This window comes from Gossypium arboreum, chromosome 10 (genome assembly GCF_025698485.1).
Source record: "Gossypium arboreum isolate Shixiya-1 chromosome 10, ASM2569848v2, whole genome shotgun sequence".
NCBI lineage: Eukaryota > Viridiplantae > Streptophyta > Magnoliopsida > Malvales > Malvaceae > Gossypium > Gossypium arboreum.
Window position 1 is genome coordinate 112301055 of NC_069079.1, and position 25075 is coordinate 112326129.

Genomic DNA, 25075 nt, shown 5'->3' on the forward strand with positions numbered 1-25075 from the left:
GAGAGGTAAAACGGAACCACTTTAAAAGTTTAATCAATTTAGAATTTTAACTGAATGATTACTGGACCATATCAAATTCAACCAACCACCATTTGTTAGTTATTTTTTTAATTTCATCACTTTGCATTCTTTATGATTTAGTCCTTTAGAAAGTTTATTGATAACTTAGGTTAATCATCTCTCATTTTATGATTTGTCATAATATAGCTTTTAACGATTAGTTATTTACACTCCTTCTCTTGCATGCTCCTAGCTAGGAATTGCTCAATCGCCACCTCCCTTATGTTTGACCCCTTGGAATACTTCGTGTTCCATCGGAACTATAAATATTACAACTGACATTGTACACTTGCATTTAAAATTACTTTTTAATATAGTTTTTTTTTATAAAATTGGTTTTTTTTACGCACACACGCCATAACAGTTACTAATTCAGCCACGGGGTCTCAAGAAGTACTCACACCAAACCTCTCCTTCAAACTATGGGCATAACGGATCCAATCCAGCATATGTAATCCTCTATGCTTCTGAGCATAGAAATGGTGCCAATCCAGCACTTTTCTTCCCAGATGTAGCACCACCATTCAAACTATAACATTGTCAATTACCCCATTTGCCTCGAAGTATTTTTTGAGCTTTGACCACCACCCTCTTAAATCGGATTAATTGAATCTTGGACAGTCAAGCTTGTACAATCTCTCTTGGAACTCCACTGGAATTGACCAGGGCATACTCGCATTCCCTGTCACTAGAGAAGGATAAGGAATTTCCAATGGCTCCTTAAAAGGAAATCCAGATAGAGCCCCTCCTAAGATCCCCTTGCCCTTAGCCTAAGCTGTCAAATTATTAGTAGATGAAGTGGGGTTGCCAAAATACTACTCGAATAGATTATGAAGTTCAGATTGAAGCTCACCTTTAAAGTCATCCTTAAACTCCTACAATTGAGTTTCGAGTTTAACATTCAACTTAGCATCCTAGTGAGGTAGTTCCTCTTGAATCTTAGCCATCACGTACTGCAAAATGGCCTCATTTTTTTTATTGAATAGTGATCCTATCACCCGCTATTGATGATCGATGAAGCTCTAATACCTCTAATGCATGCTGAACCAAAAAGATGAAAATAGAAAATAGAAGAGAGAATTGATAGAAAGAAGAAGAATGAAGGGAGAAAAATCATGTATAACTGCTTAACCATCTATTTTATAGCAGCAAAATAAAAAGTAAAAAATGGGAAGAGAGTCGTTACAAAAGTTAGATAAGACTAATAACAATGATCCCAAAATGCCCCGTTTTAATAATGTGTTGCGCACTGTTTCATTAATTCCCCTACAACTAAAACTCACCGTTTCACCCTAGTTATCTCAAGTTTTCTTATTTCCATTTCATCTTAAGCACCCTTGTAATGCTTGACGAACCTGATTAGATGAAACAAATGTCTATATCACAATTTTTCAGAAGTGTAGTCTTCAAGCTTTATATTTTTTTCTTTTATGAACTTTTCAAATAATTTCATTCATTTTTCTACATTGTTGATTTAAAAACTTGGGTTTCTTGTACGCTCTTACAAAAATATTTTTAAACTTCTTGGTTAAGTTGGAAAAAGGAACATGATTTTCACTTCCAAAATCTAATTTAGTTTTGTCTTGTGGATGTGTGGTTTCTCTGGATTAAGCTTTTAAATTTTTACATTTCATTTCACCTTTCATAACCATCTTATTTTTTTGTGGGAAGGATGTTTAAAATCTATATCAAGCTTGAAACTTGAAACTTGAACTCGAAACTAAAATTTCTATTTTCCTTTTCATTTTCCTTTTTTTCTAAATCTGCTTTCCGCTTTCCCACTTTAGTTTATGTTAAAGACGGCTAATGGAAGATATAAGTTCAAAGTTCATATAGTAAATGGTTTACTCTTTAAGGATGATTCAACAATATTTTTCTAGTTTTTCAATTCACAATTCCCTATTTTATAATGATTTGAAGCTATTCTTGAAAAACCTAGTTAAATTTTAGTAGTTCAACCATTGAACCTACTGGTTCTTGGTTGAATATGCTAGTTTAGTTCAATTTCAACATTGCTTTTTTTTTCTTTCGGTTGCATCAATATAGGTTCTTTTGATTCTTGCTATTGATGAGAAATTGAGAGGAGATTGAAGTTTACCCAAGCAAGGAGATGAACAAATGATGAAAAAAACTTAAAGGCTTGTGACAACATGGAGCCTTTGTTTGTTATGTGACAAAGAGAAGAATGATAAATGAGAATCTCTTTGATATTCCATCAAAAATAAAATGTGATGAAAGACTTATTGCTCATTAATGAATATGGTTTGGAAAGAGTCAAAAGAAGAATTTACTATACTCTTAATGTTAATGCACACCCTTTTTCTAAACAAAAAAGTACAAAAAATAAATTATCGTTTATACACTCCTAGCTCCATCCTTAAACCTTCAAATTGCTTTTGTCTAAGTTTTTTGTAAAGATATTTGCAAGTTGCATGGATGTAGCCATATGAAGTAGCTTAATGCTTTTAGTTTCAACAAGCCCTCTAATTAAGTGGTGGTGAATATTAATATGTTTTGTAAGAGAATGAAGCAAAGATATTTTGAAATACTAATATCACTAGTATTATCATGATATAATGTGGCAATCAGAGTGGCAATACCATAATCTTATAGCATTTACTTCATCCAAACCACAACAACTATCAACTGCTATACATTTTGCTCTAGAAATTGAGTGAAATTGAGTTTTGTTTCCTACTGAACCAAGATGCAAAGTTGTTTTCTAAATAAAAGCAAGCCCCAGATGCATTTCGTAGGTAATCCAAGTTTCTAAACTAGTCTGCATCACTCTACCATATTAAATTTGGTTTCTTTAGACAACCAAATATAAAACTCCATTATTCCCTCAATGTATATTTTGTTGCCTTTAGATGACTAATTTTAGGAGCAACTTGATAACAAGCGCAAATTTCAATACCATGATATAGATATGGTTGTTTAGTGGTTATACAAAAAATAACTAATCATGCTTCAATAAAATGGCTTAGCTGAATCTAATTTGAATTTTTAACTAGATTTTTAGTATTTTTTTGAGAAATAAAAATGCTATCTTTGAATTGTTTAATCTGAATTCCAAAAAAGTATGTCAACTCACCTACCAATGGGTGTTGAATCTACCAAAAATATTATTTCTACTCTTAAATAGTATATAAATAGCAGTTTAGGGAGTAGGATCAATCCCACAAAGATTGAGATATCTAAAATTATCGTTTCATTTTAATCAAGTTGCACAAACAGGTGTCGTGCCAAGCAATTGTCGTGCCCATGATGTATGACGGCCTATGCAAAAATAAAAAGAAAGGGAATTTAAATATGATAAAAGTAAACATAATAAAAATAATTGCTGTAAAAATAACAATAAAAATAAACAAAAATTAAATTAAATTGCATAAACCGATGTGATAATATTCTAGCTTCAAGCTCGATTTTTTCTTCGATTTCGACTGATCCTTGATAGCAAGTCTTCTCTTTTAACCGATAAGGCCTCAAGACACCAACTCTTTCATGTGTAAATTAATTATGGGAATGCCCAACAACTAACCATTATAGAACAACCATGAAACACACGTCCACTATTTTGCTTTGTGGTAGCCTTGTGAACTAGAAGGCCCAACTCGATCCAACTACCTCAATTGCACAGGCCGTTTAAATCCAATTGTTATTTCCCTTGATGGATCTAACCAACAACTTAACTAGACATGCCAAAGTGTTCCCCGGTAGACCGAATATGAAAAATAATCGTAACGGTTCTTTTAACTATATGACTATCAACATCAAATCAATGATCTCTTTCTGACTTGGTACCAAAACAAATTTATGAGAAAATATTCATAAAACAAAAAAATAATAAAAGGAAATTTTGAAAAAGGAAATTTTATTCAAACTAAAAAAAAGACCAAAAGATGATTATACAGTTATGCACTCCCTATTTTTCTATGCACATATATATAAAATATGAAACCCTGATTCTGCTGAAACTTTTTTTTTGAATAAAACAACTGATGTATTAATAATAATGGGAACCCCAACAGATTCAAGCCCCCAGCTTTTATAGCTGCCCTCAAAATACTGGGCAACTAAATGGTACCTCGATAAACAAGGGAAAAAAACTCAAAACACATAACTGAAACAACAAAACAATAAAGAAACCAAACAAACAAATTAGAAACCCTAAAGAAAAACAAGCAAAAATAAAGAAAGGGTCTGGAGCTCTTGTTCATTTTCCCAAAAATCATCTATACCTTCCTTGCATTAGACCACCAAGGTAATAGTTCCTCACCATTGACAGAAATGGCATTAACATGGTTAAAACCAAAACCCCTCTGTTAATCGCTTAGCCTATTGGATTTTAAAGAACCCACATCACCTCTGACCTCAATTTTCAACTCCCAAATCGTTCATTTTCAACATCACTTCAATCCCGATTGACAAGATTTTCCACAACTTTTAGGGCCTCTTCCATCTAGCATACAGGTTGGGCATAACTCCAGCCTTCACTTGCCAAAGCATGCACTGGAACATTGGCTGACTGAGGTACAAATCGGACAGAGATCATCCTCCACCAGTCTTCTCTTTCTCAAATTATGTAGCGTAGCCATAAATTCATTAGCTATTTTCCACATACTACTATGGATTTTACTTGGAAGTTTTAGATTCCACATTTTTGAATAGAAGGTTTTTAATATTGTAGATTGTATTGTAATATTACCCTCCATTGAATCTAAACCTTATGTAATGAGCCACTAATAACCACTTTTTATTATATAATCTCCAGTACTGTCACCCCTCCATACCAATTCATCCAGCTAGTTGCTATTAATCAAAAGAATTGACAAAATCCTATTCACCTGCTCATTATCAAACAAGACTCTGAGGACTTCTTCTTTCCAGGTAAATGTTTCCAAGTCTATTAAATTAACAAATATTAAATAGCTAATGTTAATATGCTGATTGTATACTTTTCATCACCAGGACCTGGCAACCATGCGTAGTTCCAGATATTTATCGAGGCGCCATTCTCTACTTTCTAGTCCATACCACGTTCCAACAATACTCGGGCATTCTAAATACTCTGCCAAGTGTACGATGGGTAAGAACCTAACCTTGCACTCAGAAAATCACCACTTGGGTAACATTTAGCTCTCAAAACACTTCAAGCAAACTATTAGGATTCATAAATAATTTTCATCATTGTTTAGCTAAAAAGGTCATATTAAACTTGAATAAGTCCTTAAACCCCATACCCCTTTACGATTTAGATGTACACATAGCAGTCCAATTACACCAATGTATGCCGTTGTTTGTAGATACATTACGCCACCAAAATAGGCTCAAAATATTCTCCAAATCACGAAAAAAAGGAAGTTGATAACATAAAACATTGCATTGCGTAAATCGAAATAGCTTGTAAAACAAATTTTATAAAAACTTCATTCCCTCCAACTAACAAATGTCGCACGCTCCAACTTTTCAATTTCCTTGGTAATCTCTCTTTAATGCCAAGAAAAGCATGTTTATTTCTACGACCCGCCATAGTTGGCAATCCAAGATATTTTTCAGGATTGTTTGACGTTCTTAACCCACATACTCTTCCTACCTGTTCTCTTCTATTTACCCTCACATTACTACTAAAATATATAAGTGATTTCTCAAAATTCACCAACTGTCCTAAAACTTGTTCATATTCGGCCACCACTAATTTCATATCATTCACCTCCTTTGTAGCCTCACCAAACAAAATATTGTATTGGCAACAAACAAATGCGTTATCGCTAGACCGCTCATCCCCACTTTAGCCCCACCAATTAGTCCTTCACACTTTGCCTTATTAATCAAAGCGGAGAAACCTTCGGCACAAATAATGAACAAATAATGGCTTAATGGGTCACCTTGTTTCAAACTCCGAGTAGGCCTAAATTCGCCCCCTTAAGTCCCATTCAGCACTACTGAATAAGACACAAAAGTTACGCACCTCTTTACTATTGTTATCCATTCGTTATAGAACCCCAACTGACACAACAACTACTTAAGAAAACTTCATTTATGCCTTACTCATGTCGAATTTTAAGGCAAATGGTCCAACTGAACCCTTCATATTCTTTTTGAATGAGTGTAAAATTTCATAGGCCGCTAAGATGTTATCATTGATTTGTCTACCCAACACGAATGCACCTTAATTGTCCTCGATACAAAGATCAAACACCCTTTTGAATCGATTTACTAGCACCTTAGATATGATCTTATAAATGACGTTACAAAGGCTAATAGGCCTAAATTGACCCATATTTCTTAGTGAATTTACTTTAGGAATCAATACAATATTCGTTCTATTAATCACCTCTATGTCATTCATACCATTTAGCACATCCAAACAAAATCAAGTAATATCATTTCCTATAACAAGCCAATACTTCTGATAAAAAAGAAAAGAAAACCCATCTATACCTGACACCTCCAATGGAGCCATCGAATTCACTATTTCAATAATATCCTCCTTCTGGAATTCAACCATTAACCTTTCATTCAAGCTTTCAGAAATACATTTACAATCTCTTACTAGTTTTGATGTGAACAAATCTTGAAAATATTTTGTCGCAACATCAATTATCTCGCTTTCCCCACTAACCCGTTCACCACTTTCATCATCCAACCCTCGAATCGTGTTCCTTTTCTTTCTACAACTCGTAACCTTATGGAAGAAAGAAGTGTTTCTCCCCAACTTGAGCCAATTCACTCTTGCCCTTTGTTCCGAAAAAGTTTCCTCCTTATCTGCTTGCAAATTTAATGCTAACTTTATATCTATTATTTATGATAGGATCTCTTTAGTAGGATCCACCTCATTCAACTCCCTCAATTTTTATACAACCCTTATTTTCTGCCCTCTCTGACTGCTTACAAACCCATCTACCCAGTTTAGAGCCAAGTGCATCCAATCTTGCTAAAAAATTCCCCTTCATTCGATACCCATCCAACGACAACTTGCTCCTCAAATCCATCTTCAAACATCCAATCTACATTAAATCAAAAGAAAAAATGTCTCGAAATTACTCTACCCCATCTTTTCCAATGGGCAATGATCTGACATACTGTGCTGAAGATGTTTTACTAAATAGCCCAAGAACAACTCCCACCACCCAGAATCAACCACTCATTTATCAAGTCTCTCTCTAATGTTGTTTCCCGACAACCTCCCCCTCTTCCATATAAATCACTGCCCTAAGAATCCTAAATCACCCAAAGCGCACTCCCCTAATACATCTCGAAAAACAACCATTTGTCTCTCCTCACGTAGCCACCCCTATTATTCTTATAAGAGAATATCGCCTTATTAAAGTCCCCCATTACTAACAAAGGCAAACAACTACTTCTCCGTAGTTGTTGTAATAGGCTTCATGAATATTTCCTCAAACTTTCCACAAGCGATCTATAAAATCCAATAAACCTTTATATAATCTCTCCATCACCCTCGTTTATCTCAACATCAATATGTGACCTAGAAAAACTTCTAAGTGTAACGTCCACCTCATCCTTCCAACCTATAGGCAACCCACCTCTAGAACCATTAGTTAGTTCCTACTTCAATATCATTCATAAAACCATATTTCCTTCTAATTTTCTTCATTCATCCTACGCTAACTTTTGTTTCGATAAGAAACAACAGTTGAGGCCAAATTTGTCTCAAACTATTCTTGAGATGTCCAACAGCCTGTGGTGTCTCCAGACCACAGACATTTCAGCTTGAGATTTTCATTGCTATCGACCGGTCTATTTTATAGTAGCCATATATCATTAGGATCTTCCAAATCCTTTACTTCATTTATTACTAATGCCTACTGACCCCACCCTATACTTTTTGCCTTTTCTTCCCTTTTATAAATTCAATAAGCCTTTCCTCCACCTCTTGCTCCTCTCCCTTGCTCATATTACGGTCTATCTTACTAATTAACACATTGAAAATACTCGTTTTTGACTGAATGTCATCCATACCAGTCTTACCTTGGTAACCCCCTAACCTTCCTTTATTTATCCAATAAGGTTTGGAAATTTGGATCTCCCCAAATTTCCTCATCTCTTGTTCTTTATCCAACTCTATCCCTATTCTAACCCCATCCCCCAAATCTTCCCTCAACCATCCACTAACAACCAGCGTCAGCCTCTATGGTGGGTCCCACAAAGAGCTATCCCAACCAAACTCTATTTCCTACTCTCCCAGTGTTAAATGAACAGGATAGAAATCTTCCCCGTGAATATATCGCATAAAAAATAAAATAAGGTGATCTTCTCATACTAAAATTGAGCATATGTAGATTTATTCTGTTAAAAAATAATCCTCTTTTCCCTCTTCAATGGAACTCGAACATCTAAATTCACCCTAATATTCATGTACTTCCTCACTCTCCTTGTTACTAATGCAATATCATACTCCATGAATTGACCAATGAAATTTCCAAACTAACGCGCCATTCCTTCAGACATAAACCCCATCAGAAAATTATGTACTTGCACTCAAAATAAGGCATAAATGAAAGGGACTTGCAAAGGATCTTACCCTTCTCCAACTTATGAAAAACAATAAGATTCATGTTAAAGAACTAGAGCATACCATCCATCACCCTCTTTAGATCTATCATATAGAAAAACTGAAACAATACTCTTGTCTCCCCATTATCTATGATAGATATTCTCCCAACTAATGCCACAAATCTACAAACATATTCCTCATAGATGGAAAGTCAACTACGTTATCTGTTAATACCCACCCCACCATACACAGGCTGTAATCCTTCTCAACCTTGACTTCATCCCCCACGGCCTGTACTGGTTCCTCCTTATCATCGGCAATATTGATATTTGCTAATTCTTCCTCCATTGAGATGCAACCGCAAAAAAATAACACTTTCTTCTTCAACAAACATTACCGCCGCCAAGCAATTCACGGAAAAAAAAATCAAAAAGATTGAAAGCCAAAATTTGCTAAGTTAGCAAACCAAAGATGTGCTAGGGTAGCAGACTTTTAAGATTTATAATTCTGCTTAAACTTAGCAATATAATGTTAAGGAGTTATCTAAAAAATAAAGTAAAAGATAAAAATATTGATCTAATGAAAAATTAAAAGTATTTTTTTTATAATTAAACTCTAAAATAAAAATTCTCAAAATACATTATTGTTGTAACACCCCTAACCCGTATCTGTCACCGGAATAGGGTTACGAGGTACTACCAATCAATTAACAACATATATCATACATTCTTATAAATCATTCAACACAATCATATTGTTCGCTATAAGGGCCTACGAGGCCTTAAACATGCTTTAGAAGTGCTTCAGGACTGAACCGATAATATATGAAAATTTTGGAAACTTAGAAAAAATTTCAAACATACAGAGGTCACACGCCCGTGTGCCCGTGTGCCTTTCGAAGTGGCCACACACTCTAGTGTGTCAGGTCGTGTACTAGGCCATGCCAAAACTGTAGGGATACTGACTTATGCAACACGGCCAAGTCATACACTCGTGTGCTAGGTTGTGTGCCAATTAAGGGGTATACTGACTTGTACCACACGGCCGGTCACACGCCCGTGTGTGAGACCTTGTGGGGCATACTGACTTCATTTCAATTTCACCATCAGGGGACACATGGCCGTGTAATATGATTGTGTGTCACACATGGCTGAGACACACGCCCGTGTCTCTGCCCATGTAGACAAAAATAGGCCATTTGCAAGACCAATTTGCCACCCTTATTCATGCTCACCTAAACAACCAAAATGGTACATTTCATCATACAATTAGGCAACCAAAATCATCAATCAAATGCACAATTCATACCATTATAATTTCATCTATTCCAAATCTCAAATCACTACCATTTACTTAGCCAAATACATGCCAAAACAATATCAATCTATATAGCCAATTTACCATAATTCACACTCACATAACTTCCTTATAAATAACCACACAACATCTAAAATCATACCTCATCAAGGCATTTCTCAAGCATTTTATACTCTACAAATCAATTAACCATTTGAGCAATTATAAAACCATAACCACATTCATACCAAACATATCAAAATAAACCATCACTCATGGCTATATATACAAACCAAAATATATACAATTTATAAGCCAAATCTCATGGCTATATTCACAACCAAAATACCACATCTAGCCTATACATCCCATACGCCAAATATATATAATCCAAAAGTACCAACTTAGATTTTTAATAGTGTGATGATGTTCCCGATGACTTCCGGATCCTAGCTAGCCTTGATTCACTATAAAACATAGAAAAATAACATGAAGTAAGCTTCATAGCTTAGTAAGCTCGTATGATATAAACTTAAATAATTACAAATACAACATTCATCAATCTAAACATATTATCATGTACTTTAATATGACTAAGAAACCTTTCAACTGCTTATTTGTAAGCTTATATATAAACTTTGTAACTTCTTCGATTTTAAGCTCATAATATACATGTACATACCTGTACCAATCTATAACAAGTTCATACATACACGGTATGCCGTTGAATACTTAATATTTCGCACACTAAGTGTCATACTCAATATCTTGCACACTGAGTGTCGTATAGAGCCAAAGCTATCTCAAATCACACACTAAGTGCCATATATAGCTGAAGCTATGTCGAATCGCACACTAAGTGCCATATATAGCCGAAGCTATTTCGTATCGCACACTAAATGCCACAAATAACCGATTTGTCGTCGAACATATCTGTAGTCCCGTATATACAATTTATGCAATATCAAGGCACTAAAGCATAATTATTACAATGCTTAATACATACAAACTTACCTCAGATGCTAAAACAGTGAATCGAGTTGATTAGTCGATAACTTTATCTTTTTCCCGATCCAAGTCCGTATTCCACTTTTCTTGATCTAATTATATTCAAAATTAACTTATTCAATCATCTATTCATTCAATTTAGTCCAAAATACACTTTAAAATACATTTACACTTTTTCCCCATAAATTTCACATTATTTACAATTTAGTCCTTATTTCACAAAATCACAAATTAATGAAATTCAAGACTAACCCATGCTAGTCGGATTACCATAATGCCCCTAGCAGCCCATAATTTTCATTTATTCACACTTTTAACCACTACATTTCACATTTTCTCAATTTAACCCCTATTATGCATTTTCATCAAAAATCCCTTTACAAAACATGAAAATCTATCGTCAAGCTTTCATATTTCAACACTAAACATCAAACAACACATAGGTTCAACAATGGAAACTCTCAAACCTTTAAAAATTTTGAAATTAAAGGTACGGGCTAGCTAGATTGAGCTGCAACGATTACAAAAACATAGAAATCATAAAAAACCGAGCTAAAATCGTACCTTAATCAGGCTAGGAGCATGTCGAACCCTTAAAATCAACAAGATGATTTCTTCTCCTTCAATATTAGGCCAAAAAGATGAATATTTGGTTTTTTTATTAATATTAACATTATTTATCAAATACCAAAATTAACCTTAATTAAAAACCACCAAAGTTCATGATATTATGCCCATTATTGTCCACTCAATTTAATTATGGTCTAATTACAACATAAGGACCTCTAATTTAATGATCCATAACTATTTAATACCTTTAAATATTAGAATCCAAGTTTTGCAATTTATGCGATTAAGTCCTTTTTCTCAAATTGACCATTTAAACAATAAAATTACTTCACAAAATTTTCACACACACATGCTATCATGCTGTAAACATTAAAATAATAATAAAATAAATATTTAAACTTTGGATTTGTGGTCCTGAAACCACTGTTCCGATTTGACTAAAAACGGGCAGTTACAATTGTCCATCAATTTTTTCTTTGACTAAAAACTTTTACGACAGTTAGCATCTTCAATTTTTTTTTTAACTTTTTGAGTTTGCTTTCATACTTAATAAAAATCAAATAATAAAATCAAAATTAGTGACATCTTATTCAATAATTTATCACAATAAACATATAAATTAGACGTATTAAACAATAATAAATGGTTCAACTGAAAAGCCACAACAAAGAATAAATATGTAAATTTCTTCTTGTTGCAACTTTAAAAAAAAAAAACATAAGAATGCTAATCACTTGGATTCAGATGTAATCCAAGAATAAATATGTAAATTTCTTCTTGTTATAACTTTAAAAAAAATACATAAGAACGTTAATCACTTGGATTCAGTTGTAATCCAACTTGGGTATATTTAAAGGTTTTTCAATACACTCATGTCAAACATGGCTACTTCAAGCAAAATGAAAAATTGGACTTTGAACATTGGTGAGAAACAAATAAAACCTATGAATTTAACATATCCGACTTTTCCCCTGTAGAAGTAAGATATTTCAAAATTTTGTTCATAAGCTGGGTTGCAGGGTTCTCTAATCAGGGGATTTTTACTATAATAATATTTAAAAAAAAACAAAATAGGTTGCCTTCAAAATTATATACGAAAATGGGCTATTCTAAGTGATGGAGGGTGGTGCATAGGTGGCACCACCCTCAATTTTCTGACATGTACAGGTAAAAAAAAACAATAGGTTGAAAAAAATAATAAAATAAGGGTTGAAGGCATCCCATAGGCAGCATCGGTTGTGGTGCTGCCATAGGCTACACCAGTGGTTGGGCTACCAAGGGCGGTACCCTGCACCGATGGGACACATCAATGCTCCCATGTTTTGTTTTCTTATGTCTTTGGAGACCTTATAATGGTCCCTATCGAAACCTCTTTTTAAAAGGCGAAGGGTATTTTGAAAACGGGAGTCGCCACCAACCTTTTAAAGTGTGATTGGATCACCTTATAAAACATTTTGGTCTAAGAAATTATGAGAAAATGGGCTCGGGAGTCGGTTACGTACGAGGAAGGGTTAGCACCCTCGCAACGCCCAAAATTGGTACCAAATTGAATAGTTTTGTCTTAATGTCAAAAGTTTGAAAGAACTTAGAAATAAGATCCCTTTTAAAATCGTAATAATTTGTGTTAAAAAGAATTAAGATTCCTTTACTTCAAAAGAATATAAACATCAAATCCAGCATGATTGGACACGATATTCTTAAACTTTCGTAAGTAAAATCATCTTGTGATTTTCAAAACTTACCTAGAAGGATATTTTAGGCATTTAGACAAACGGGAAATCGCAACCCAGCATGTTAGGGCACTACTTCCCGAATTCCTAACCACCAAAAAACATTGTCTTATTTTCAAAAATCTTTTTGGATCGAATGAAATATAAAAGTTCTTTAAAATGATGATGCATTTAACATATTACAAAGGATCAATATTAAATAAATTAACCTACATAATACCTACTTTAACATTCCATGCAAATATAATATAAAAAAATGATGAATAATGGCATAAATTACACAATATACGTTATCATCTTATGCATATAAATATACGTTATCATCTTATGCATATATAATCATAGATAACATAAATGTACATGCATTATCGTTACATGCAAAATACAACGTAGAGCATAATGAATAGCAATATGAATTGCATAATATATATATACAATAATATTTCGTGCAAATATAACTTAAATTAACGACGTAAATAATCAATTTTCATGAAAATATATATAAACAGTAAATGACATAAAAATATCAATTAATTTTTGAGAGCATATTAAAACGATACTAAATAAATCCAAAAGGGCAAAAAATGAATAAACGAATTATAAACATATAAAAATAAGTCAAAAAATGATTAAAACTAAATGTAATTAAAATTAAAGGAGGAGTTTAAAAATATTTAAAACCATTGATAAATTATAAAGGAGAAAATTATATATATAGTTAATAAAATATACTATATGATGTAATAATTTAATATATATTTTATAAAATAACATTATATAATAGGAATAAAACTTTATTGTAAATTTTAGAGTATTACATACTAAATTTTAATAATGATATATAAAGATGCAATGTTTAATAATCATTTACAATTTTTAAAATTATAATAAATAATATTATAATATAATAATATAATATAATGAACAATATATGTATAATAAAATGATATATAATGAGATGTATAAATCAAAGTATATAAATAATATAAATAATATAACCAATAAAACACAAATGAAAGTGAAAATAGTATGTGTAATAATTTTCATATATAAATAATATTTATAGTAAACTAAATACTGTATATTATATTTAAAATAAATAAATTCTAAAGAGAGAAAAAAAACAAAAGGATTAACATGAAATAAAAATAAAACTCTAGGGTTAATTTTAAAATAAAATGAATTTTTGGATCCAATTGAAACGCGCGTTAAAATTCGAGGGACTCACTGGGCAATTTGACCCTAATCCCAAAACGACACCGTTTCAAAATAAACCTTATTATATTAGCTAGGACTAAATTAAAACAGGAATAAAAAGTCAGGGCAAAATTATAATAAAAATAAATAAAATTACAAATATTAAAAATATGTAATGACCAATTGGGCAATTTGCCCATTTTCAAATAACGCGCAGATCCTACTCGGATCTCAGGTCAACAAGCGATCTTAGCTTTAGAACGACGCCGTTTTAAAACTTATTGTTTTAAGCAAAACGACACCGTTTATATGAGGCTATTAAAGCCAAGTTTCAGCCAAAAAAAATCATGTTAGAACTGATTTTAAAAAAAAAACAGAAGGATTCTCTGAAAGGGGGCCGAGAGCGAACCCTCGGAGCTCTGTCAAGCCCCCGTCATTGGGTTCCCACGTGCTCAAGCGCCGCCGATGACTTCGCTGAGTACGGCGGTCAAAATATGAAGCGTTTCGCCTTTTTTACAGCAAAAAGGTAATCTCTTTTATTTATATTTTTTTTGTAGTATTTTGCAGGTATGAAACATTACTATCTAAGAAAAGAAAAAAAAATCACCTTTGTTTTCTGACAAAGTGAAGATATCTGTAATATTCTCTTGTGCTCTTTTTTTATTTCTTTTTCGTCGTCCTTTACAGATTAAAAAGAAGGGCTTTTATAACCCTTTTGTAAATCATTACAATTTGGGAAAGAAATATTTGATTTCTTTCCATATTTTGCTTCTCTTTTCTACTGCGGTTTTTTCCATTTTGCAGATATCAGCGAGGGTCCGGTAATAAACGGGCACTGACGACGGCACACCAGCGTTGATTCAGGTGTTGATCATGGCGTGACACGGAGCCTGGAATTATGGCACTGATGGTGGGTCACTGCGAGACGAACGGACGCGTCTGTTGGGGTGCTTGCGGCGCCTAGGGTTTCTGAAAGCCTAGGCCTTTCTGTCTCCTGTTAATGAATTGGGCCACTTGGGCCCTGTGTATTTTGGGCAGCACTTGGGTACTTGGGCTTGGGTGTAACCGGGTACTGGGTAATGTAGGCTGATTGGGTTTTGGGTCATCAGTTGGGCTATTGGATTTTAGGTATTTAGGCTAAGGGTTTTGGGTTTTGTTAATGGACTGTATATGGACTTTATTTTAATAAATTTTTTGTTTTTATATTTATTTACGGGCCCGGGTAAATTTGGGTTATTACAACTGTCCCTCTTTGCTTGTTACTGTGTAACAGGAATAGAGCAAAGATTACTAAAGGACCAAATTTGCCCGGCCTGGCCAAGTCTCGAGATCTTGATCCTCATCTTCCTCAAAGGTATTCTGATAGCTTCAGGAATGTCAAATAGGCTATCTTTAACCTGCTTCTTGCAAACTCAGGAACGCCAAATCTGTTATTTTTTATCTGCTCTCTGACAATACAGAGACGCCAAATCCACTATTTTCGATCTGCTCTCTGATAATACAGAGACGCCAAATCTGCTATTTTCAATCTGCTTTCTGACAATACAGAGGCGCCAAATCTGTCATCTTCGATCTGCTCTCTATCAATATAGATACACCAAATCTGATATTTTTGATCTGCTCTCTGACAATACAGAGACGCCAAATCTGTTATCTTCGATCTGCTCTCTGACAATACAGAGACGCTAAATCTGCTATTTTCGATCTGCTCTCTAACAATACAGAGACGTCAAATCAGCTATCTTTGATCTGCTCTCTGACAATACAGAGATGTCAAATCAGCTATCTTCGATCTGCTCTCTGACAATACAGAGACGCCAAATCCGCTATCTTCGATCTGTTCTCTAACAATACAGAGACGCCAAATCAGCTATCTTCGATCTGCTCTCTAACAATACAGAGACGCCAAATATTTGATCTGCTCTCTATCAATACAGAGACACCAAATCTGATATCTTCGATCTGCTTTCTGACAATACAGAGACACCAAATCTGTTATCTTCAATCTGCTCTCTGACAATACAGAGACGCCAAATCGGCTATCGGTGATCTACATTGTCCCTTAAAGGACATAACCTGTAGAATGCATATGTACTCATGCTTAATGATTAAGATGCCATGCTCGAAATGAATCAAATGCTCCTAATTATGCAAAATGTTATGAAAATGATTCCTATTTCGGACGTCTTTACTCGTTCATCCATCAAAGTTTCACTTTTATTTTACTTCAAGTATCAATCATACTCCGCTCATGCGTTTTAAATCAAATTGGTCCTATTATACCATTCTTTTAACGTTGCAACCTGCTGAAGGCAATCCTCTCCCACAATTGAATCGTTTGAATTGTCCAATCAGCCTTTGGACTGAAAAAGAAATCTCCTCAAGTACCTCCGACATTTACTCATGAGAATTCTTTAAACAATTGTTCTGTTTTAGTTTCTTGTATTCTCTAGCGATTTCCAGAGTAATATGCAAAACTTCATTTGTAAAAATATTTAGTTCGTCAATTATTTTTTCAATACAACACTCTTTATGAGTAATGGAAGACAAATGATTTAATCTTGAGAATGGTTAGATAAATCATCAGAGTACAACAAGAAATTAATCTGAAAACATATCTTTGAGAAGAAAAAGAATTTAAAGATAGTAATCAGAACAAAAATTCGATGTCCAACATATCACAGCTTGAGCTTCTGTACACAAATTCCATAAACACTATTTTGAGTTTAACATGTGTTTTAAAAGATCCAAAGTACTTTGTTAATGCCCCGGTATGTAACACACTCCATTTCTTGTCAAATCCGGTATAGCAAAGTCACCGCACGTTTCTCGAATATTTGAGCAGCCTTTTCGGGTTTTCAACTCAAAACCTCTTTGGTCTCAAGGCGCCCTTTGCGGGTTTTCACTCTGGCCTCTCCATTTTTTTTTTTTAGAAATCTCAAAGCGCCCTTTGTGGGTTTTCACTTTTTTTCGCTTCTCTTTAGACAAAGTACTTCTTGACTGAGTCTGAATTCACTGGATTGGGTAAACTTTTCCCATCCATTTCTGTTAAAATCAGAGCACCTCCAGAGAAAGCCTTCTTTACAACATACGGCCCTTCCCAATTCGGCATCTATTTTCCTCTAAAGTCTTTTTGTATGAGAATGATCTTTTTCAGCACTAGGTCTCCTTCGTGAAATTCTTTTGGACGAACTTTCTTGTCATAGGCTCGCATCATCTGCTTCTGATACATCTGACCATGGAGGATAGCTTTTAGCCTTTTTTCTTTGATCAAGTTCAATTGGTCATACCGCGATTGAATCCATTCTGCTTCATCTAGCTTTATCTCCGACAAAATTCGAAGAGAAGGTATTTCAACTTCAATGGGTAACACTGCCTCCATCCCATAAACCAACGAGAAAGGAGTTTCCCCAGTAAAGGTTCTGATGGACGTTCGGTAGGCTAAGAGTGCAAATGGTAATTTCTCATGCCAATCTCTATAGGTTTCAGTCATTTTTCCCACTATCTTCTTGATGTTTTTGTTAGCAGTTTCCACTGCCCCATTCATCTTTGGGCGATATGGGGATGAATTATAATGTTTATAATGTTTAATCTTCAATTGGCTACAGACTTTCGCAATCATGCTGTTGTTCAAGTTCAATACATTGTATGATATGATCCTCTCACGCATTCCATACCGACAAATGATCTCTTTTTTCAAGAAACGACTTACTGCCAACTTGGTAACACTAGCATATGAAGCTGTCTCTACTCATTTTGTGAAGTAATCAATGACCACGAAAATGAAATGATGCCCATTCGAAGCTTTTGGCGATATTGGCCCAATGACATCCATGCCCCACATGGAAAAGGGCCATAGAGAAGTCATAACATGTAAGGGTGAAGGTGGTACATGGATCTTGCCTCCATATATCTGGCATTTATGACATTTCTTAGCATAACTGATACAATATCCTTCCATAGTAGACCAATAGTATCCAAACCTCATGATTTGTCTTGCCATCGTAAAGCCATAAGCATGTGTACCGTAAACTTCTTCATGTACTTCTTCCAAGATTTGTCTAGCATCTACAGCGTCAACGCATCTTAAAAGCACCTGATCTTTCCTTCTTTATAAAGGATATCCCCATCTAGCACATATTCGCAGGCTAACCTCCTTAAAGTTCTTTTGTCATTTTCGGTTGCCCTCTCAGGATATTCACGATTTCTCACATACCGTAATATATCTTGATACTAAGGATGGTCATCCTTTTCCTCTTCTTCTATGCTACAGCAATGAGCTGGAACCTCAGAAATGCTCATCTGAATTAGTTTCATATCCTCTTGTTTATTTACTTTAATCATGGAAGCCAATGTTGCCGAAGTATCCGCCATCTGATTTTCGTCCCGTGGGAGATAACTGAAAGTGATGTTATCAAACTCTTCAAGTAACTCCAAAACTACCTTTCAATAATTAATCAATTTGGGGTCTCTTGTCTCTCATTCACCCCTAAGCTGGTATATTACCAACGCAGAATCTCTATATACTTCCAGAGTTCTAATTTTCCGCTCTCTGGCCGCTTGAATCCCCATGATGCATGCTTCATACTCAGCCATATTATTCGTACAGTCAAAATCCAATTTACATATGAATGGATAATGATCACCATTTGGAGATACCAATACTGCCCCAATTCCATTTCCTACCGCATTGGATGTACCGTCAAAGTTCATCTTCCATGGACGTTCTTCAATAGTTGCCACATACATCAACTCCTCATTAGAGAAATCAAAACTTAATGGCACATAATCTTCTAGAGCTCTTCTCGCTAAAAATTCTGCTATCGCGCTTCCTTTTATAGCCTTTTAACTCACATAGACTATGTCAAATTCTGAAAGCAATATTTGTCACCTTGCCATCCTTCCATTTAGTGTTGTTGACTCCATCATGTACTTTAATGGATCAAGTTTTGAAATTAGCCAAGTCGTATGATATAACATATATTGCCTCAACCTTCGAGTCGTCCAGATTAAAGCACAACACAATTTCTCAATTGGCGAATATCTCATCTCACACTCTGTGAATTTCTTTCTGAGGTAGTATATTGCCTTCTCTTTTCTTCCCGACTCGTCATGTTAGCCAAGCACACATCCCATAGAATTACTAAACACTAATAAGTACAGAATTAATAGTCTATCTGGACTAGGCGGAGATAACACTAGAGCATTTAACAAGTATTTCTTAACCTTATCAAAAGCATTCTAGCATTCCTCATCCCAAGTACCTTGGTTGTGTTTTCTAAGGAGGCAAAATATAAGATCACATTTCTCGATTAATTGTAAAATAAACCGAGTAATATAATTAAATCTTCCAAGAAAACCCCGAACTTCCTTCTGAGTACATGGTGGAGGCAATTCTCGTATGGCTCTAACTTTGTCTGAGTCAACTTCTATTCCCTTTTTGCTGACCACAAAGCCCAATAACTTCCCTGACTTAGCTCCGAAGATGCACTTTGCCGGATTAAGCTTCAATTGAAATTTCCTTAATCTCAGGAATAACTTCCTCAAAACTTCAATATGCACCCTTTCTGTTCGAGATTTAGCAATCATGTCATCAACATACACCTCAATCTCCTTATGCATCATATCGTGAAATAAGGTCACCATAGCCCTTTGATATGTTGCCCCTGCATTCTTTAATCCGAAGGGCATTACCTTGTAATAAAAAGTGCCCCATAATTTTATAAAAGTGGTTTTATCCATGTCCTCAGAATACATCTTTATCTGATTGTACCCTGAGAAACATCCATAAAGGAGAATAATGAATATCCCGCTGTATTGTCCACCAACGTATCGATGTGCGGTAAGGGAAAGTTGTCCTTTGGGCTAGCTTTATTCAGATCTCTATAGTCAACGCACATTCGTACCTTCCATCCTTCTTAAGGACAGGCACAATGTTGGTCACCCATTCTGAATACTTAACCTCTTGTAGGAATCCAGCATCAAACTACTTTTTGACTTCATCTTTTATGTTCAGCACAATATAAGGCCTCATCCTTCGCAATTTTTGTTAGACTGGCTTGCAATCTTGTCTTATGGGGAGGATATCAGTATTCAAACCCGGCATATCCTCATATGACCATACAAAGATATCTTTGAATTCCCGTAGTAGCTCAACAAGGCCTTGTCTCGTTTCTTTAGCAATATGCGTGCCAATTTTCACCTCCTTCCCTTCCTCCAAGGCTACACTTTCTATTGCCTCTTTCTCACGGGGTAGGATTTGTTTCTCCTCTTGCTTCACCATTCTCAAAAGATCTGGAGACATATCATAATCCCTATCATCTTCAAAATCCTGAAGTTCTTCTAAACACGTCTTGCTCAAAAGAGAATATAGGATTTGTAGTATTAGTGCTCATGTCATTGATATCTAGGGACCTGCGGGGTACGAAAGAATATACAAAGAATAAATGAATTTTCGGAAAGTTTTTTTTTATATATGTTATGAATGAAACGAAAGAATGTAAAGGTCAAAAGAATATTGAAAGAAAATTCACTTGAAAATTATGTTTTATTGAAATGTAAATATCTGAACATGAGCCTATTTTACAAATGAAATCTTACTACTCCTAGGCCTTAGAGCAATAAGAGTGTTCTGGAAATTACTCTAAAGAATCTTTAAAAACTACAGGAAGTTCCTCTGCAACCCAATTATTCAAAGAGCTTACCGGTTCGTAAGGGCGAATACCCTCAAGGTTTCCTCATTCAGACTCTTCATTATACACAGCATTGATGTAACAACCTCCTTCTTCAAGAAACCCTCCTTTAGGGTGAATTATCCCTCCTGATACAAAGGTTTGGGATATATGGGGGAATGTCATCGATTCCCACTCTATTTCTTTTCCGCTTAAACGCGCCCTTCTCCTTTCTTGATGCTTCTCCATTTCCCTTCTCCTTTGCTTTTGATCTGGCCTGAAACCCAAACCAAAATGGTCTCTCTTCTCCTTTAACTCTGGAACTTGAATCTTTCCTTGAAGATATCTTCCCAATCCTTTTCCTGGCAAGGCTCCTCTTCCCATTGTCATTTGCAAACCCATCCTTGTAGTTCTGGATATCTTGGGCACCAACACCACATTCCCCTCTGCAATGAATGTTACGTTGACAAATTCTAATGAATGGAAAGAGCATTCAATTGCCTCCTCGTTTGCTTCTACATAGGGTGCACTACTGGTAACTATCGCTATAATGTCCTCCTCCACATTTATAGTGACCAACCGTCCATCAGCTACTAACTTCAATTTTTGGTGCAGAGATGAGGGCACCACTCCTGCCGAATGTATCCAAGGCCTACTCAATAGGCAATTGTAAGAGGGCATAATGTCTATCACTAAAAAGTCCACCTCATACGTGTTTGGCCCAACCATTAAAGGAATATCAATTTTTCCGATGACCCTTCTCTCCGTGCCATCAAATGCTCGTACTACATTATGGCATGCTTTCATGTGAGAACTGACAATGGGTAATCTATTCAGTGTGGACAACAACATGACATTTAAGGCTGACCCATTATCAATAAGCACACTCGGCACTGTATATCCTTTGCAGCGGGTGGTAATGTGCAAAGCCTTAGCTAATCCCATGCCTCCCGGTGGGATTTCATCATCGTTGAAATAAATGAAATTGTCAACACTTAAGTTACTAACAAATCGATCCAACTTGTATATATTATTAGTAACATAAGTCTCATTGAGCACCTTCATTAAAGCTTCCTGATGTGCCTCTGAACTTAGAAGCAAAGCCAACACTGATATACGAGCTGGTTGTTTGCGCAATTGTTCAACCACGCTGTACTCACTGTGTTTTAAGAATTTTAAAAATTCTCTGACTTCTTCTTCCTTCACTAGCTCATTAACCAGTGTCTCGGTCCCTTTTCTTTTGTCTAAAGCTTTTACTTTTGCAGGCTCAACTTTGACGCCTTCTACATCGTAGCGCTTTCCACTACGTGTGTAAGAACCCTCACCTTGAGCTTCCTTAGAAGCACTAGCTATATCCTCCTTCTCCGGCATTGACACATGGCAATTATAATTCCAGAGTACCCTCTTGTTATCCTTTTAAGGAAAGGGAACAAGTTTATGAATGATGACTTTCGGTACCGTTGGTGTTTCAACTTCATTACTTCCTAGTAAAGAAATAATAATCCTCGGCTGGTTTTGATTCTTCGGTGTACCTTCTAATGTGCATATATGTCCCTCATTTGAGCCAGCTTCATAAAATTCTAGCTCTTTGTTGTCTATAAGGCTTTGTACCAAGGCCTTAAACTCGTGCCCCTCTTCAGCATGGAACTCACAGTAGTCCATTGCTCTTTTATTCCTATCTTTAGAGATTATCATCTCTCTTTTCACCATTTCTTCCCAAATCATTTTCATCAGTGTTCTCACCTCGGACATGCCCTCTTTAATCCTTCTCATACCCGTATCCTCAACTGCATTTACCCCTTGATCACCATGATTTGGCAACGAGTTCTCTGTACTAGGGGTGTCGTCAAATTTTACGACCCCATCTTGATTAGTTTTTCCACTGCCTTCTTAAAACCAGTGCAATTTTCAATTGAATGCCCAGATATCCCCACATGGTACTCACATTTGGCGTTTGGATCATACCATTTGGGATATGGGGGTTGTAACGATTTCAAATGAAAAGGGGCTATTGCATGTACATTGAATAAACTTTGATAAAGCTCTAGATACGTTACTGAGATTTGGTTCGAGACTTTTTCAGAATTCTGTCTCGAACCAGATCCCTGCTTTTGAGAATCTTCTTGCCCAACCGTAGTTACTCTGGGCTGACTAACCGTAACCGTATTTGAATTATAGCTACTCGTATTATTCACCTCATTATCCTTCCTTCTTGAGACCGATCTTTTAGTAGCTTCCCCCTCTATCTTGCCACCTCTTATGGCGTTCTCAATCATTTCTCCCTCCATAACTATATCGACAAAATTCTTGGTGGTACTTCCAATCATGTGGATAATGAATGGGGCCTTTAAAGTGTTGATGAACAGCATAGTACTCTCTTTCTCCAAGAGCAGTTGTTGAACTTGCATGGCAACCTCTCTCCACTTCTGGGCATATTGCCTAAAACTTTCATTAGGCTTCTTTTCCATGTTTTGTAAGGTAATTCTATCAGGAATCATGTCAGTCACATGATTATATTGCTGCATAAAAGCTTGCGCTGAGTCTCTCCAAGAACCGATCCTTACGCGACTTAGTTGATTATACCACCTAGCCGCTGCCCCAACCAAACTATCCTGAAAACAATGGATCAATAATTGATCATTGTTTACATAACCAGTCATCCGTCTGTAGAACATGGTAATATGGGCTTCCGGGCAAGTAGTCCCATTGTACTTCTCAAATTCCGGCATTTTGAACTTATGGGGAAGCACCAAATCTAGGACTAAACTCAAGTCCTTAGCATCCATTCCTTGACGATTATCAGCGTTTTCTAGTGCCCTAAATTTCTCCTCTAACCATCTGCAATGTTCCTCTAATTGCCTTGATGATTCGAGTCTCATTTCTTCCCTCTCAGCTACATCTAAATCAGGGATAACCGGATTGGCAGGATTGTCTCCAGGATTGAATCCCGAACTAGTTTGAAAGTTCATGAGTATTCCAGTATTGACTTGACCCTGTTGAGGTCTTATTGTGACAGACGGCCCTCGGGGATATGCCTCAGGTTGGGTCTGTAAAGAGGATGACCCTCGTTATCCTCTTCAGTTGTAGTCATAGGGTTTTGCCTTTATCTGTTGTTCCCCTCAACAGCTGAGCCATCTCAGTCATCATATTCTTTTGAGCCTCCAACATTTGATCCTTCATCTCTTGTTGGATTTTTGCCAATTGCTCCTGTAACTACTCTTGCATTTCTTTCTGAATCTGCTCAAGTCTTTGATCTATATTCTTTGACTTAGCGCGTGTACCGTAAGGATGTGTTGCTTCCAGATTTTCTTGCTCTTACTCTCTCTTTCTCCCTAATAATTTTAACTAATTAGGGTCTTTCTATAAACTTGAATGCATATGATGTGATGAGATGCAAATGCATGAATGCTAAAAGATATCGATTCTGATTCAGTTTCTTTTTAGAAAACGTTATTTAAGAAACAAAAATATTTACACAAAACGGATTACAAATACACCTTTTCCCTCAAGCCCAAGGTTTTAACCCTATCCAACAACAAAGCTAACTCTAGACCTCTATTTGACACTAACTCATATTTTGTACTCAATACATTAGCTTGTGCTGCTAGGTCTTGTAAATGATCAGCAACCTCTCGAATCTGGACTATAGCTTCTCCCATGAGATAATCCCTATCTCCAACTTGATCCTAAAGATGGTGAAGTTCTCCCTTCCACTGTTCTTCTCTTGCCTCGAGCTGCTCAATCGTAGCTCACAGTCCTGTAGTGTTGCTTCTAACCCTCCAATATTGTGCTTCATTTCCTCGATCTTATCCAAGTTTACCTTTAACTCGACCGCAGAGTTACGACTTCGATGATGATGAAGAGATCGTCCAAGCTCAGCCACCTTAGTTTTTAATCCTTGATTTTCCTTCTCTAGGGCCTGATTACGAGACTGCATCTCTTAGAACTTCTTCTCCCAATACTCGGCTTTGGCTTTTTCTTCTTGAACCTCTTATTGCCACTGCTCTGAAGACTTCCCAAAT

The 25075-nt window shown here is 35.6% G+C and overlaps 1 protein-coding gene across 1 annotated transcript; it reads right to left on the reverse strand.

Moving 5' to 3' along the window:
- Positions 1–22469: 22469 nt before the first annotated feature.
- Positions 22470–24022, reverse strand: LOC128282125 (uncharacterized). Its single transcript, XM_053020305.1, has 2 exons — positions 22999–24022; positions 22470–22939 (listed from the first exon to the last, which is right to left on the reverse strand). The coding sequence occupies exons 1-2, from the start codon at positions 24020–24022 to the stop codon at positions 22470–22472; spliced, it is 1494 nt and encodes a 497-aa protein (XP_052876265.1).
- Positions 24023–25075: the final 1053 nt, after the last annotated feature.